At 38.9% G+C, this 18,611-nt stretch overlaps 1 protein-coding gene across 4 annotated transcripts in view; it reads right to left on the reverse strand.

Annotated features, from left to right (window-relative positions):
* NFIA (nuclear factor I A) overlaps positions 1 to 17,162 on the reverse strand; it is a 439,446-nt gene extending 422,284 nt beyond the window's left edge. For all 4 annotated transcript variants that reach the window (XM_084852356.1, XM_084852357.1, XM_084852358.1 and 1 more), the window contains exons 1-2: positions 16,971 to 17,162; positions 10,489 to 11,020 (exon numbers count right to left, since the gene is read on the reverse strand). In XM_084852356.1, the coding sequence (XP_084708482.1) occupies positions 10,489 to 11,020; positions 16,971 to 16,997 (559 nt within the window). In that variant the 5' untranslated portion in view covers positions 16,998 to 17,162. The remainder of the gene's footprint in view (positions 1 to 10,488; positions 11,021 to 16,970) is intronic.
* Between the last annotated feature and the right edge of the window lie 1,449 nt (positions 17,163 to 18,611).

The raw sequence follows: 18,611 nt of genomic DNA on the forward strand, positions 1-18,611 counted from the left end.
AGTTGGGGGCATTTGTGCCAAAAAAATTAGAAAAAAAAACCCTCTCCTCTCTGCAATATACACAAATATTTCAGGAGAAAGAAAAGGAAAAGGGTCATCTTCTCCTTTTCCCACTCTCAAGAACCACCCTCCCCACTGTAGCAATAAAACACTACATAGACCTCTAGCACTATATAGCACAGAACCCAGTACGGTAACTTTATCTTTCCACACTCCTATGAAACTCTATACACACACACCCAGACAGATGTGGCAACATGGTTCCTTTTCCAGGTTATCTGGAGCCCTGAATAGGACCACTCCTCTTACAGGATGGGGATATGCTACTGTGTTGTGCTGCAGGTCCCACTTGTGTATTTATAATGCACATAATTTACATATTCCACAACAGTTGTCATTACTGACTCCATATAAAGAAGGAGGCTTCTATCTTTTGCATCTCATATAGTTTCTGAACAATCATCATGGGCAGCCACATGATGAGCACATATATTATGCTGTATATACCTGGTCAGACCCTTAGGTCACCTTCAGAGGCTCTCATCTGAGTGCCCTCACCTAAGAAAGCTTAGGCAGTTGGCTATGAGAGGGCCTTCTCAGTTGTGGCACCCCACTTATGGAATGCCCTCCCCAAAGAGGTTTGCCTGTTGCCGACATTGTTATCTTTGTGGCACAAAGCAAATACCATTTTTTTTAATCCCAGGTGTTTTAAAGACCCAGCTGTAGATTTTTTTTTGGCTGTCCTTATATATCCTTATTTATTCCTGTGCTAATTGTTGTTTTGTATTTTATTATTTTAAATATTTGGATTGTACCTTATATTTTAACTGTTTGTATTGCATTTTAGTCTTTTAACTGTTTGTAATATACCCAGAGAATGTTTGTCATTGAGCAGATTAAAAATATAATAAATAAATATTATTTATTCATTTATTTGTTGTTTCGTTTGTTATTGTTTATTATTGTTATATTGATTAAATTTTAGAATACCTAACAAATAATTAAAGCTACATTGTTTATCAATAAAAGTACATAAAATAATCACAGAAGAAAACAAAAGAATAGTAGATCAATGGATAGCAGATAAGAGAGCACTAAAAAACTTACAGTGCCTCTAAAGGTCTAAAGATATCTAAAAAGCCTGGGAGGAAAAAAGGTCTTTAAGTGGCACCAAAAAGATAGCAGCATAGTGACAAATGAGGAGGGCATTCAACAGATAAGGTGCCACAACCAAAAAGGACTTATTGTGGATCCCCACCCACCATATCTCAGAAGGTTGGCAGCACCTGATGGAGAGCCTCAGACAAAGACTGCCATTGAAGATATTGTGATACTCAATCTTCTCCTTCACATATGGATCATTATTGCTCAGTTCTATTTCCACAAGAACAGCCACAGCTGGAGTATTGAATGAAATTGATAAAATGCATTCCTGACCAAGACTGCCACCTGTGCTTTCAGGAACCAAGCCAGATCCAAGAGTACTCTTAAGCTGTAACCTGCTTTACTGGTGACAATAAAATCCCATTAGAGTAGGCAGACTCTGAATGGCATGGGCTACCCACCACCCTCTAGTCCAAGACAAAATAACATTGTTCTCCAGATTAGATGAAAACTGGAATATAGTTAGATGTGTAACTGATATACTGATGACATCACAATCCAAATCTATAATCCACAGTCAGAAAATGCCTTTATTAGATGAGGGAACAGAGAACTACAGAATCCCTCAAGTGAATTCCCAACCATCAAATGAAAAATCCCTGGTCACCACTATCAGAGACCAACTAGTTATGAAACACCACAGCCAGTATCTGTTAATCCCACCAATACAATTAAACAATCCAACTATATGTGGTGGTCACATTATTATTTAACACAAGGTTTCATACAATATTTTTTTTATTTATTACAATAGTAAAAGTGGGGGAGGACTTTGATAAAGGCCAAGGAAGTTTGTAGGATACAAATTTTGGGGACTACTTCTAATTCTTTATCAATAATAGCTTTTCCACACAGTTGTTCAAGCTTTCCTTTGCAACTCAGTGCAAGCTAACATATTAGATAATTCACATCATGAATGCAGTTATCTCTTGATCTCCTGAATGTGTGAACCTACTACTTTAGTTAATCATAATTCTCTGCAACAAGAATTAAGTTAAGAGGCAGTAACACTATGGAGTGTTTCCCATCACATTCCACCCTTCAAAAAAAAAATGTGGAGAATCTACATATAAGGCACAAAATACTACCTTATGTAGATAAAGTGTGGTCATAGTCACAGAGGTGTCTAGGCTTCCAATCAACTTCACACTATAAGCAGCAAATGCTGTGTGTCTAAAACCACTCAAATAATTTGCACCAGCCAGGCACAATTGCACACACATAGCATATAGTGCCTACGTGCTATGTGTGTTCAATTGTAAATTGTATGCAATAGCTATGCATTTTAAGAAAGCTTGCTTTTTGTTTCCTACCTCCATCTTCACTCAGTTGCTCTAAATAATGGCACTAGAAAGGCTGTGACACTATGGTCTATCAAGGTCCATTGTGTCACTACAGTAGATCAGCCACTGGCTGCCAGAAGACATTTGCAGCTCATAGGCTGCGAACATACCATTTATAATTGAAATGCTTTGAATGGGTGATTTAAAGACAGCAGTCTAATCCTCTGAATCAATGGCTGAGCACAGCAGCACCTAGGATCAAACTTAAAGGCTTCAGCAATACCAGATGAGCACCAACTGGCACTGCAGTACCATGGTTTTCCCTGCTGCTGCAGTGATGGCTGAAGGTTGTATTGCACTGCTTGGAATAGAGTGGTGTAAAGGCAGTGCAGACCTCATTCATAGTAGCCAAAGATCTATTTGCAAGAACAGGAACCAGAACATAGACACAGACCTGAGCCTCCTTGACTGAGCTGTAAAGCACTTTTAGAGAAGCCTAGATGGCTCCATGCTACCCGTCCATCTGTTTGTACCACAGCATTTGAAACAGCTTTGTAACATCAGGCTATTACTCTCCTGAACAACAATTACTCTCTTACTCCAGTTCACAAATTCATTTTTAATAATCCAGTGGAGCCTCCATTGCAGCCCATACTTGCTCTACAGTCCCTGAAGTACAGTGGAGACCTCATCACCAAGGCATACTTCTAGGATAGCCCTTGAGTCTAGTCCTAAACTTTGATCAAAACAACTAAAATCAGTTGATCATTGCAACATGCTGCAAGAAGCACATCCCTCGTAGGCCTTGGAGGAAGGGGAAATCATGTATAAACTGATGGTATATAGCTGCTTCAAATTACTGACTGGTTACATTAATGTAATTTGGTGACACTGTGGGCTCTGTTTAAGCTGTGGGGTAGTTGTTTTCACAGAAACTTTTTGTTGTTTTTGTCACCATTTTAACATTTAACTCGGGGGAGCAAAAAAGCAGCCATCACAATAATGAGTATTGACAGTGCAAGGTATTAAAGTTTACACTGCTTCTTTTGCAAGACTTGGGGCAGGGGTGGAGAGAAAGCTGACATGGTGTTTTAGGTCTTCTAGAGGCTACTTTCAGGCCTCCATCCAGTGAAACATCGAGCCCTGCTGTGTACGCCACTGACCACAACAGAGATTGTGGTTTCTCCCACATTCGCCTTAAATAGATTTAAATTAATGCTATTCATCACTGGGTGGAAAAGAAAGGAAATATAAAAGTACAGTAACTTAAGACAAGCCAGGCCTGGCTAGCAGCATTGGGCAATTTTCATACTATTGAGCTAGCCTCATGGCTATAAATGCAGTAGACTCCACTCAAAGGTTACTCTCAACATTTATACTAGGAGCTCTCTTTTCTTCCTGATTGGGTACATCTGCTATTTCAGGACACAGGAAACAGCATTTAAATCATGCAGTACTTCTTTCCTGAAAACACCTGGAAGTATTCTAAGAAATATTAAAAGCCTACATACTTCTCAGCTTTATTTGTTTCTGTTTTGAAGAAAGCTTAGACACATGACTGAACTGGTGCCAGCAGTTCACGATATAGCAAACACTCATAAGTTCCACTACCGTTAGGGTTCAAATTAGCATGGATGCTTACCATCTCAATTACAGCAGCAGGGGGAATGCAGTTGTCCCCATCTAAATCCTGCTTCTGTCAACTACAGTCTGCTATAGCTAGCAGCAGAAACAGGCTCCTCCACTTGCCAAAAAAGAAAATACTGATGAATACAGATCTCTTTCTACGATATACTGTAAAGCCATGATTCTCAGATGAAGTGCTGGGATCTGGAGAGGAATAAAAGTTCTTTTGTCTGTTAATATAGAAAACAGTGCACATCTAATAGGTTACTTTCAAGTCAAGGGTTGGACCTGGCAAGTGGGTTCTGAACATGTTAGAATTGGGGGAAGGGTAAAAATTGGGATCCTTCGCTACAGAGTATCATAAAACACTGATTCCCAAATGGAGCCCAGCATGAGCCTCAGCAGTATAACCAGAGAGAGTTGGACAAAAGTGTCTCAGCTGGAAGACAGAGGGTGCAGCACAAAGAACCTGGGAGGAGGGAGAAGTAGAATAATCAGGAGTGATCAAAATGTTAATACACTGGACAACTCTTCTACACTCTTGCCCCTACAGCTGTTTCCAGATCTCAAGTTACCAGATGTCAAACTAGGAAGGGAGAAGATACCCTTAGAATCTCTTTGGAGGGAAAACCCTCCAGTATCAAACAGTCAATGCATCTCTTTTTCTCTCTCCTTTCCTGACCTGCTATGCCACTGAAGTCTGCATGTCCCTGCACTTCCCCACCAACAGCAACATGAAGCTGGAATCACACCTCTCAAAGCAGGCGGGGAAAAAGGGAAAGCTAGAGAGCCTCTTGCAGCAACAGCAGCACACTACATGGATCATATAGCATCTTGGTTTTGTATAAATTTAGCTAAAGAAGCCACAGACTATCTTGGAAAAGCTTTATAAAAGGGACATACAGTACATCCACATATCAGAAAAAAATATATACATCCTTATGCTGTAGCACATACATACAAGTCTGGAATAAACCAGAGAAAGCTGGGTGTACTGCTGTCCCACTAAAATACATGGGGCTTAAGTACATAAAGCACAATTAGTTGCTTCCGGATTACCCCTATATACCTTCATCTAATGCCTCCAGCATACACGCAGGGCCTCTGCACAGTACACATCAACAAGAGCTATCTCATTTTTTTTGAAGGTGGGGATTAATGTTCTAGGCACAGAATCCTGTTTCACAGATGGGAACTCTTGCCAACTATGCAGAAAATGAAGCAACCCCTGCTCACACAGAGCTCAACATGCTCATCAGAGCCTCATGAAGATTTGACTGCCTGAAAGGCATTCATAATATTTTTATAAACCATACCAAAAGAAGTTCTGTTTCTAAAGCATGACAACCGACAGGAGTCTCATCAGAGATATACAGTGAATCCGGGTAATGAGGATATCTAAATAATCAAGGTTCAGTTACTGAGGATCTTCAGTGCAATCCTATATATATCCACTCAGAAGTACGCCCCACTCAGTTCAATGGGTCTTACTCTGGGCTAAGTGTGCATAAGATTGCAGCACAATTCTGTACATGTCTACTCAGAGGTAATTCCCACTGAGTTCACTACAGGTTGGTCTCAGGTAAGTGGGTATAGGATTACAGTCTTACAGTGCAATCATGTATGTCTACTGGAGGTGAGTCCCACTGAGTTCAATGGAGCATATGCCCAGGTAAGTGAATATAGGATCGCAGCCTTAATGTACTTAATGCTTTAGGTTACGTTTAGCGTGGCATATGGTTCAAATATTGAGAATACAGCATAATTAATGCTATAGATTGAATTTAGAATGGAATATGATTATCTTTATAGTAGGTTTTGTTTTATTCAACATATATACTTCTAAAGGGAATGTCTAAATCATTTGGGGAGAAACTAAAAACCTTAGTGATCTTACACCTGCTTTTTAGCAGTAGGGAGCAGGTTTTCAATGTGTTATCATAGCCATCTGGTCAATCAGCAAATCATGGATAACTGTACTACCATATGACAGAATGGCAACAGCAGTCACAAACAAATGAAAACGCATCCTACCTAAGAAAGGGCATTTGTTTCCCTTTGATTTAAACTAAACAATAAACAGTGAATACAAAAACAACTTTTACAAGGTTAAATTATTACCAAAAAATGTCCCTGTCACATAGGGAAATAATGAGGTGAGATCAGAAAATGATACATTTTTTGCAGAAAAACATTGAGGATTGCAAAATGCGGTCACAGCTCTACTTGAAGTGCACAGTATTGTTACAACAGCTTTCACATGACTGTTGAATACCAAATGGTCTGTAACTATTATTGATGACTGCAATAATGATATATTGTACTAGAAATATATGGTGTGAATTTAGAAGTACTTTTCAGATTTAGAACAAAGGGACACAGCCCTAGATATTGCAAAGATATCCAACTAGACTTCATTACTGTGCATATTTGGTCTATTTACGAAGGCGTGCCTTTATTAGCCTATGGGGAAATATCACCTTGCTCCACAATAATACACAATATTGGTTTATTTCAGGTTGAAGACAAGGTGCATTTTCTATTACACAGCCGCTTATGTCCAGAACTAAATACATTTTCACAGTTAACCCAAATTAAATTGGCCTTGTCACTACTTTGGCCTCAGTTCTTAATAGCATTAAGATCTATAGGAAGCAACCCAATTCAAATAATATATCATGGTCAGGTTTTTAAAAATTTAATTTAGCATTTTAAAAAATCCTTCTACAGGTGTGTTTTTTTAAAGAGAGATTTGGTTTCAAGCATTTGCTAAACTTAGGCTACTATCCTAAACACTTACTAAGGAGAAATCAATCCCCATTCCAAACAATGGGACTTACTTCTAAGTAAACGTGCATAAGCTTGCACTGTTAAAGTCATGCCTAAAACAGTCAAAAACATCAGCTACTGTGTGTCCAACAAAACACAAGCTAGCTTTGTCTGACAGAAAAGGCCTCAAGAAAAAGAAAAAAGAAACAAACAGAAAAATCTTTAACCTCTCACAGAACCCAGTACTTGAGCTGAGAATCCCTTTTCGCAATGTGGTCATGTTAACTGAAGTTGCTCTACTGCAGTAAAAAACAAGGAAGTTCTCGCTTGAGTGCCTACTAATGAACAAAGGTTAACTTTATCTCAAAGGTCAAATGCCTGGTGGCGAAGGTTATGACCCTAACAACTTAAACAGTGACCCTGCCACGTGCCGAGTATATTGCAGATTCTGATACAGATCATCTGGTAAAGGAATGGTCATAAATTCACTTTGGTGTTATACTCCCACAAAGAATGCTGTTTGCCACCATTGTTTCCAATTTGTCATTTGATACATGGGCTAGAGAACTGAGAGGGAAAGTGCAACCCCAAAGTTAAGGGTACCACCACTCAGCCTGATTATTTTTTTAACAGAAAACTCCAAACTGATACCAATTTTTTAATTTCACCTCCTTTCTCCTAAAATGCTGATATCCCTAGTTTTCCTTCACAATGCATGCTAGCTTACATAATCACCAAATCTTGGATTCCCACTTTTATGCAATTTCCTCAGGAGAATTGTTTTTGTGGCTGAGCCAGCTTTGGAAGAAGCAGCTATTTAGTAACTTGCAGATGGCCATGTACTGCTCTAAGGAGGTGCCCCCCCCCCAACGTGGGGGTCTCCATGCAATAGTTATGAATATGTATTTAAGGAGAAAAGGGACATCTTACTGCAGAAATCATCGAGAATTAAAGTATCTTGGAACAGTACAAAATAATTGCACTCTGGGTGAAAAGGCCACAATGGTTTTGGCATGTAACTGAAAGCACGTTTTGGAGTCTGAATCTTCTGCCAATAATGGCAACTTCTCAAAACTTTTAAGTAGATAAAAACGTTGCTTTCTGTGTACAGACATTTGAGGTTATAGCAGATGTTCTTCAACTCAGCTGTACGTCAACTGACCAACTTACCTATTATTTATACATTTATACTGGCAAGTTCCTCACCATAATGAACAGGTCTTTAAATATGTTAAAGCAAATCAAGAATATCTAAAGACAAAGGGCCCCAAAGACTCTTTATAATCCTTTTGTTGCACATACAGTATAAGTTGCCATTACTGCAGCGCTGCAAGAACCAATCACTATTAAGTTGGCCAAGGTTCAGGTGTGACAGAGGATTCTGGGATACATCAGAGCGAAAAACAAAGAAACTACAACCATTCTCCTCCATACACTATCAATGAAGATTGCCTGATCAGTGATGTTTGTACACACAAACAATAACTACCTTATTCTATACATGGTGTTATTGAAATATTTTCTACAACACAAGTAACTGAAAGAGTTTCATATATAATATACATGGGGTGGGGGCAGGGGGAGAAGAGTTAGAAGATAAACATTCTACATTTTAAAAGGAGCTGCAAATATAAATACCTGCCAAAAGCATTGTACCTCTATGCAAAAATATAATTAAAATAACCATTAGCTTGCTTTAAAAAAAAATCTCAAAACTTAAAAGGTGCTCATTACTAGAATTAACAGTCTCTACTGTTAGCAAGGCCGAAGAGCTTTAATTAAAATATTGCAGATTATATCTATCTATCTATCTCTATCTCATAGGACTTCTATAACGGAAGCAATTGATTACATTAGGCCTACTTCTATCAATTATTATCTACCTGCTTTGCATCTTATTGCTTCTGCCTCCCTAATTATATTATATTACAGTCATAATTTTAGTAAAGGTTTTATAATCAATTGGTTGTTTTGCCATACGTTATTGACTAACCACTTTAAATGACTATAACAGTAACTTTTTAAAGATAATTTGAGTAATTGTAATGAATACATAAAAAAAATACTTTCAATTAAATATAATGGATACCTAAAATGCACATCCTGAGTCAACAGGTATACAAAGATAGTTTGCAACATGCCATTAGAACTAAACATGTTAGAGGAAACAGCTCTGCTTAAACATCTGTATATTAAACCTTTCATTGATTCATCAGTTCTCTATACTTTCAGTCCAGCACAGTATATACACTTATAAAGTCTCACAGAAAATCCAACAATGAAATTGTGACTACAATCTATTATAGATAGTTGTACTTAACTAATGAAGGATAGCACTGGTATATCTATATTTTAGAAACTTAAATGAAAGCCTTCCCATCATGGTATTTCAGAAAAAGATACATCTTCAATATTTTTGGATGTTTCATTCACTATAAATACACAATGCAAATAAAAACATCACAACCAATTGCAAAGTCAAACCACTTCATCCTTTCTAGTACAACAGCACAAAAATTGACACTTCTCTTCCTAATCATACATGCCAGTAATTCCAACATTACTACACAAGAAGGCATAACACAACAAAAACTGATGCCCATTTTTGCATAAGACCATCCAATAGTAACCAACGTACCTAGCACTTAAAAATGCTAGATCACAAATACAGACACATGAGTTTAACAAAATGAAAATTATTAAGCTTATTAATTTTTTCTCCAATGCTACCCCAAACTGAAACCTTGGAATGGCTGAATTACAATAAGCCCAGTTGGTGCTTTGAAAGGTCAGGCAGTTGCCAATGTCAGCCAATGCTAATCACTCAGAAGCTACAACTTTGCTTAAAACAAAAGATTACAGAAAAATGCACATTGCAAATTATATTATGTTCAGTAGCAATCCTTCTCTGTTACTAGCCACAGTTATATTGATACTCACAGACAGAATTATTTTGTATGAAGAGTTGCAACAATGCATCCCTGTTTCCCTGAATGTCACATTGGTAAACTAGCAACCTAGTCTTTAAAATCCATCATATTCCACCTACAGGCAGCAATTACGAGGAACCTTCTTTTCAAGTTTCCTCTTTCAATAGGTAGGTGTTTCCTTTATCTATGGCTATCAAAATCAACCATGTATCTGTGAGGATTCATCAATTCTTATCCAGTTCTTTTCACTGTGGCTAAGTTCTGGTACTCAATCCTTTTAAGACCTGGCCTTATAACAGAAATATTGTTCATTAATTTCTTCCCTAAATGGCCAAAGATGAACATGTCTACAAAAATAATTTCTATGTATTACATAGCATCTTGAGTTCTAGCATTGAACCAGGCCTCCAACTTTTTGAAATACGCTCTTATGAAAATGCTTTATATATGCAGAACATTAGGTTACAATGCAAAGACACCATTCTTTCGCAAATCACCTGTTATGAACAATGTTGCAATACTGCACTGTATCTCTACATCCTTTCCACTACCAGTTACACTTGAACCACCATCTCAGCCATGCTGCCAACCAGCATGGAATATGTATGTTACATGCTCAAGTGCAAAGACAGACTCATTGGCTTAACCGTAAAATTATTTGGTTCACAAACTTTAAAGTTATTCAGAGTTGGACAGATTCAGATAAAGGCACTTACCTGCTGCATGTACAAAGTATGCCAAATATAAATCGAGTTCCTTTACAGAAACCCCTATATGATGCGGCTGTACGCACAGCCCTGGGTTTGAGCACTGTGGGGACTTTACAAGGCGTTCGCCATCAGTACTTTCAAGCGGAATACCTTTAAATAAAATCACCATAACAAGGTCCAACCTCCAGACCTTATCTGCCTGGCGCAAGCAGTCAATTCTTCTCATCTTGCCCTTCTGGTCTGGATTGGAAAGAACACAACATGGAGGTTTTTTCCCCGTGACAGTTAGAACAAAATCCTCCCGGTACTCAGGCCTGATATCTTTCCGTAGCTTTGCCAGAAGTCTGGACGCCCATTTTTGTTTGACCTCAGGTTTTTCGCTTAGCAATTCATCCTTCACAGCTCTCTCTTCCTCTTTTGACATGCGTTTCTCATGTTTTTTAAAGTATTTTCGCTTTCGAGCTTGTAGGTTGAACCACGTGTATGCAAATGCTCGGACGTGGGGAAGAAGTGCTTCAATGAAGGGATGGAATTCATCCTGGAAAGAATTAAAATGAGGAATTATAACAAAGAATAACTGGCATCATGTTCATTTCCTTAATATGTCACCATAACTTACAAGCAGGCAATTAAGCATTATTAAAACACAGGGAGGACCAAATGGCAGTAAAAACATAGGCATTTATACATCCTTGACATACAAGGGAGAAAATCTCTAAAATGTATTCATGCACCCAATTTTCAGGCGTCAACAGGCCTCATTCTTTAAAAATTAAACAAAACAAAACAGCATAAACACAAGCCCTAATCATATTTGCTCAGAAATAAGTACTACTAAAATGCATGGAACCAACTTCTAAGTAAATATAGTCCAGATCAGGATGCAAGGCAATAAGCTTCAAAATGCTGACTTTATTACAATAGTCCTATTTATGTCAACAGGGCAACTTCAGAATCAGTTATTTAAGGTCTCAAATAAGATTGTTTTGACCTTAACCCTATTTCAAAGAAGGGATATATTTCTTTGCTCTTTTCTTGACCCTTCTGTGAATATACCTATGCCCGCCAATTTGGCAAAACCTGAATATCTGGATGCCAATCAGTGTTGGTAAGTGAAAGCCTGGTGTACAGTACAAACTTTTCCTAAGACATATTTGTAAGTATCAGTCTGTAAGGTAATATAATTTCTATTAAAGTGACTACATAAATGCAGCCTAATATGGGATCACTGTAATAACAAAGAAAAATAATATCATTTGCAACATTTTTCAAACTAATGCAGTAAAATACAGTATCTTACAAATATGGATTTTTTTTATGATATGTATGAAACAAACATTACTATAAAGTATAATGTGGCTTGAATACACTGTGACTTACCATTATTTGTCATTTAAGTAAAAAAAATGAATAAAAGAGCTTCAGAGGCTAGAATGTTTGTATGCAGTAAATACGTTTAAAAAAAAAAACAACTAAGTTTGCTACAATTTAAAAAAAAGTTTTATGGGGGGAGAATAAATCATTGTTATTGCAAGCATTATCTGACTTTATACATATTACATTAATTTGTCCTTTTATAAAAATAGAAAAAGACATTTAAAAGTTTCTTCCATGTCAGTGAACATAGTGAAGATCATAGAGTAAACTTTTAACTAAAGATGTGCACATTGCAAATGCTGCAAAAGCCACATGGGTCACTGGAAATGTATTATAGTGGCTGTGCATATTATTTATGCAAGCAATTACTTACAAAACTACCTATAGAAAAATGTGTGCAATTTAAATGTATGATCCTGCAAACAAAGAGCTGTGAAATGTTATGATTTTTCTTGCTGAAGCTGGCTTGTCTTTGTGAGACTTTCTATCACTGTCTGCATACGTTTGGGCATATTGGAAGAAAACACGCTCTTTCGCCTGAAAGCATAAAAGTACACATTCTTATGTACTGGAAACTTCTTCTCTAGTTTAACTAAATTTCTGAATTCATGAGATCATAATTATCAAAATAATTTCAGATTTTTTAAGAAAGGAATATTTTATTTATTTATTTATTTATTTATTTATATTTCTATACCACCCCATAGCCAAAGCTCTCTGGGTGGTTCACGTCCACATGCAATGCTTTACTAGGTCTCTAAATCTGACTTATCTGCTCAGGCAAATACAGAGGTGAAAGGGGTGGGTCAGAATCCCAAACTACAGTACGTGAAAAACTGACACAATTTGGACTTCATCTTATCTTCCTCTCTGTCTCACAAATGGTTAATTGATATATACTGTATCTAAGATAGAATAGACAAATGGGGTTATGTTGCATATTTCTATAGAAAAGAATTGTAGAAACAACAGAAAGAGGGATAAACATATTGCTAGACACTGAAGGAATGGGTGTCCCTATTAATGTTTAGATGCCTTTAACATATAAAACAAACATTTAACAAAATGACAATCTCTGTCCATTCCCTACAATCACTGATTTATATTACACAGAAGTACAAAAGAAATATTATGATAATAATGGTTTCACTAAATAGACCAAACAGGCAGGGGAATGAGAAAAGGCAGAAGTAATCATACATGTCTGCATTTTCAAAAATGAGCTAAAACACCCCAAACCCATCACTAACAGAGGCTGTCACCATGGGCAAACTAAACTATTACGCATGATGCAACACATTTTGAGGCCTTTTCCACATGCACACAGAGATACACTTTAGAATAACCAATAGCACCAACAAGGGGACCTTTTGGAATGCTTATCTCCCATGGCATATTAAACAGTTGCTAAAATTATTAATTCCAAAATAAATGACCACTTCAAATCTTTATGCTTTCTTAAATGCATATTGCCTTTATCCTACAATTTCTATAGTTTATTAACTAATCATGCATTCACCACAGCCTTTCTAGATCTAACCTCAATTCTTTCCAAACTATTCTTGGTTTACTCTCTTGTAAAGCCGAGCCTTGTACAGTACATCTATCTTGTGTAGGACATGCTTGAAAAGGGGGGAAGGTAGCTAAATATCTATCCAAAAGCCTCCAAACCCACTGAATGGCCTTCCAGTGATGATAGTGATGTTATAGTTAAGGGGTTCATCATGGTTAATAAAAGGACTGCTATTCAAACAGGATTTCTAAAAATGGTATATAAGAGGTTAATTGCTCAAACATTACAAACTTCCAACTAACTTTCAACCACATTCTCTTAAAAAAAAAAGCTAAGGCTCCAAAATTTCACTGTGATTGTAATGTATTAGAAAAAGAACAAGACAATATATTATCACAACTGAGACATATTCCTGTTTTATATTTTGTGTTAACTATGTGGTTTGTATCAAAGTTTTCCAATTGCCAAGGTTTTCCTGGTGAATTTAAGAACATTCAGGTATGTCCATAGAATAGCCACCACTACAAAAAGGAGGCATGGTTTCCTTTTTGCTAATTTAGGATTAGACCCAAAAGTTCTCCAAAAGTTTAATTAATATCCTCTTGAACAATGAAAAAATTGCTTTAAATATCACAGGCTTAACATATATGTCTTCCAGCATTTGCAGGAGGGAAAAATAACAGAAGTGAGTTTATAATCCTTTCCGCGGTTCATGAGTATTGTGCTCCAAACAGCACCTTGCCATAACCATACAGCTAAATTTTGGATCATAGAACAGAAAACTTGTTAATGTATATTTGTAAAAGAGAAAAGGCTACCAAAAAGAGAAAAAAAAAGAATTAAAGGGTTCCACACCTTTAAATAAAGGTATACAATGTTCTAGCAATCTTTGGAAACAACACATTTATGCTGCTCTGCTTGAAAGTTAGCCAGCTTTATAAACTCTCACAGCTTTAATATTTCTACAAACCATAAACCTATGTATACTTGCCTATACATCTATGATGAGCTCTTAATGTAAAATCAAGACAAATATTTGATAAACAGCAAGTAGGTAAATCACCTATGGTGGAGGGGGGTAGGGAGTAGATAACCCTTAACAGGTACTTTGTCTTGGTCATCCAGTTCCATTAGCTAGGTAAATGCGCTTTATGATCAAGTTTTAAATCACACTGGACAAATTTAAAGAAGACATGAGTTTTGAAATGTTCATACAACTATTCAACAAGCCTTTCCTAAGGGTGGAGTCTATGGTTCCTACGCATTGTGGCTCTACATATGCAACTGTCTTTGTAGGTTCTACAAAGATGCTTTTGAATCCCTAAATACTATTTCCAAATGTGCAATGAGAATGCAAAGCACTTTGCAGCAGAATGACTCTTATGTTACCTTATAGCAGATATAAAGAGGAAATATAGCTGAAATCTTCATAATGTACAGCTGGGCCTACTAAAAATCAGAGTATCCACATTCAGAATGCGGGAACTGGGCAGGGGGGAGATAGATAGCTCGGCAAGAGTAGGGTGAGCTTTTTAATTATTATTATTATTTGCTATTCTAGATAAGTAAATCAACAGAAAACAGCTCGAGGTCTCCAAAAGCAAGACAAAACTTTTCACTATAGCTAGCCCTTGAAAGACATTTTACAGAAACGCCAGTCACATTCCACAGTATACACTAGAGGTATCTTCCACCTATAATCAACTTCGTAATTGTTAACACAGTTAAGCTGCATTGTGTAGCAATTTTGGTTGCAATAACAAGCTCACTGATTATAGGTTAAGGGTGGTGAGGCTTTTTCATTACTGAGCATAACTTCAAAAAGTTATCGATACCTAACCTTCTCCTCAGTCATCTGGAAAATGTATTGTTTGACCCCCTTTCCCTCTTTTAAAAAGACATTCAAATGTAATTAAAATCCCATACGATGGTAGGGAATAATCTTGGAGGTCCGTGTCCCACAGCGTTTCATCTCAAACCATCATCACATCCTGCTAAGTGAAGGTGTGTAACTGCGCTCTGTGCCAGTCCCAAATATTGAATGGTATGGGAAAGAACTTTATTCGAATTCACTAGAAACTTTCAGACTTCATTGTTAAGTTTGGGAGGCAACACAACGATTACTGAATCACAGAAAGACAGCAGAAATGGATTCAGTTCTTTAAATAAATAAGTAAGTAAGTAAGAATACATCTCGAGGCAAGCCTTACGCGTTTAAATCGTGAAAATATATTTGAGAAATAGAGGGGGTGGGGTGGGAATGTTATCTGAAGATCTGATGCTGTAGAAGAGTTTTCTTTGGCCGGAGGGTGTGGGCAACGCACCGGGGGGGGGGCAGATTGTGTTAGAAGTTAGAAAGAAAAGTTGCCCGAACTCTTAAATCGCGGTTTCCCCGCATGTGTAGTATAGGCGTCAGGCACATTACTCTTCAGATTCAGACTACTGCAATCAGAAGGAGATCTGGGGAGGCGCGAGGTGAGGTTGGGGGGTTGGGATCACATTTGAAATTATTTTCAACCCACGAGGAACTTGGCTGCGGTGCAAAGAAAAGGGATCGAGCAACTTTCTGCAAAAAGCAACTCCCTTCCCCGCCTCCTGTTTCCCCAGGCAGGACGTTGCAAACCCAACTTCCCAAAGGAAATAACCCCAGGCGAATGTGACACCCGAGCAAGTGACAAGGCGCGTTAAAGGCAGCCAGGAAGGCAGATCTGGGGTGGGATTGCCCTTCTGAGCCTCATCCAGGAGCTGGGCACGAGGTGCGGTGGCTGCAGTGCGCTCCAAGGATCCCGAACTGTGTCGTGCACGAGAGTAACGGAAAGGACAGTAATGCAGGAGCTGCTGTAACAGCACGAGCAGCCTGGGTCTCCAGCCAGGAGCGCAATGTGGATTACTTAACGCTTTAGCTATCCGTCAAAGCCCAATGCAATGTATAGAAGGGCAAGATCTAGGCATAGGTGCAATGCATCTCTATAGCTCTACACCTCCGCCTGGGACTAAAACACAGAGAGTGAGCCGCTCACAGGCAAAAGCTGAAGCCACACAAACCGAACGCTGCTGAACAAAAAAAGTGTGCGAGGAGTTTAGGGACGTAAAGCAATGCAGCTCTAGCAATCGGTGGGGGGGGGGGTGCATGCAGCACGCAGTTACTTTAAAAACAAAACACAAAGCATCCAACTGTATCTGTGTTGTGTTCTTTAATTTCCATGCATTCATCGCCTCGGAAGCACAGTGAGTATTGATTTCAGATGACCAAGCATGTAATGGGTTGCAAGGCTGGTAAACACGTGCAGATCGTCCTAAAACACACACGCACACGCACACGGTATTTCAGTACGAATCCCCCCTTGTGCCATACACCCCGTTTCTCCAACACAAACGCTCCCACACCCCAATATTAATTAAACCCTTAATAACTAGGCGCCATTAGCCATGTGTCTATACAAATGGCCGTGCAAGGGCAGGAATGTAACCTAATGGGAAAGAAAGTTACTTTCCGCAAGCTGATTTCACCCTCCCGCCTTCTGCGCCCCCTCCCCAGCGCAACGCGCATACAAACCCCCCTTCCCCTCCCCCAAAATGAATCTAAAGAGCTTCTTACCTGGGTAAGACAGAGAGGAGAATACATGATTGCTGTGGGGGGGTTTGTGGCTTGGAGGTGTGTGAGTGAGAGGGAGAGAGAGAGAGAAAGGGAGGGAGGGAGGGAGGGAGGGGGAGAGGAGAGAGAGAGAGAGAGAGAGAAGAAAGAGGGGGGAGAATCGAGCCTGCTTCTTGCTTTCACATTTCCAACTCTGCTAAACTGCAGCCAGCGCTGATCAGCTCCATGAGCTGAACTTTAACCCCGCCTAGAGTTTCCCTACACTACACACTATACATGTCTACTGTACCCGGGCGTTAAAGGCATAGTGCACACTTCCCCCCCACACACCCACCCCCCGCGCTTCCAGCTACAGCGGCAGAAAGCCCCGGGCTCGAGCTTCTCCGGGAACCTGCCAGAGTGCTTCCAGCCTGCTTCTGCTCTGCTCTGCACCGCTCCGCCAGAAGCAGCAGCAGCAGCAGCAGCTCGCTGCTTGCCCGGGGGAGGGGGGCTGCAGTGCTACTGCTCGGCCAGCCCTCCCTATCCCCGATCCCTGCTCATTCTCTCTCTCTCTCGCTCTCTCTCAGTGCATTACTGGGTAACGCAGTCAGGAGCCGTTCGCATGCAGGGTTCCCGGTCGGCTATAGGCTATACAGGATGTGCTTAAGCAAACAAAACTACTTTTCTACATTTCTATCTCTCCCGCTTGCCCTTCCCCCAGCAACTGCACCACACGCCCGCGCGCGCGCGCGTCTTTTTCCTTTCTTTCTTTTTCTCCTTCTTCAAAAGACCTTCAAGGCGATAGCCTTAAGGACTTCTGACTAAACTTCCATCATTCATCTCTTGCAGGAAGGTCTATTCTGGACCAAAAGCTTTCCAAAATATGACAGTAACAGCATCCATATAATGCATATCGATTCAGCTCACCTATATACAGAAAGTTTATATTATTTATATAGAGAGATTGTCCTGAAACACATTCTTCTAAGGACTCAAAGATAAGTCATTCTGTACTTAAATGAGAAATTGGTAAATTTATCCCCCACAAGCCAGGCCCGGAATTACATCCAAGTGAATATCTATGGGGAAGAGCTTCCTACAGTATTTTCTTTAAATATTAAGGCTAATAATGCATTACTCTACAACTCCTGTTAATCATGTATATATGTGTATGGATGGCTTTGCAGGAGCATATGATTCATAGCTGAGGGCAGAGGCAAATGCATTTATTCAGAACATTCCAGCTATCTTGAACACTTGGCATATGAATGTTGGTTGTTGTTATTATTATCATCCTCATCTTAGGATTCTTTATAGCTAAGGATGGTTATTTTACTAATAACACACAGCTTCATGACTGCATTGCAACCCGCAAGCAATAAAGTAGTTACTCACTTAAAAGTGCTTCAACTTAGAACTGAGCCTTCTGTCCTTTATTTATCTTATAATGCATTGTTTTGGCACAAGAAAAGCTTTGGTTTTTGGGGTTTGGAAAGTTGCCAGTCAACCAACTTTTTCTTGTATTGGGTCTTATATTTTCTCTCCAGTCTTTCTAAATCTCCTAAGTGGAGTCCTTTCTGATCTTCCTTCTATTTCCCAACAAGCTGCAGCCTTCAGACACTTACATATCCACAACCATTTAAAAAAAAAAAACCAAAGAGGAAG

The sequence above is a fragment of the Heloderma suspectum genome, chromosome 4, assembly GCF_057233095.1.
Source record: "Heloderma suspectum isolate Gila_16-S chromosome 4, 16-S_ref, whole genome shotgun sequence".
NCBI lineage: Eukaryota > Metazoa > Chordata > Lepidosauria > Squamata > Helodermatidae > Heloderma > Heloderma suspectum.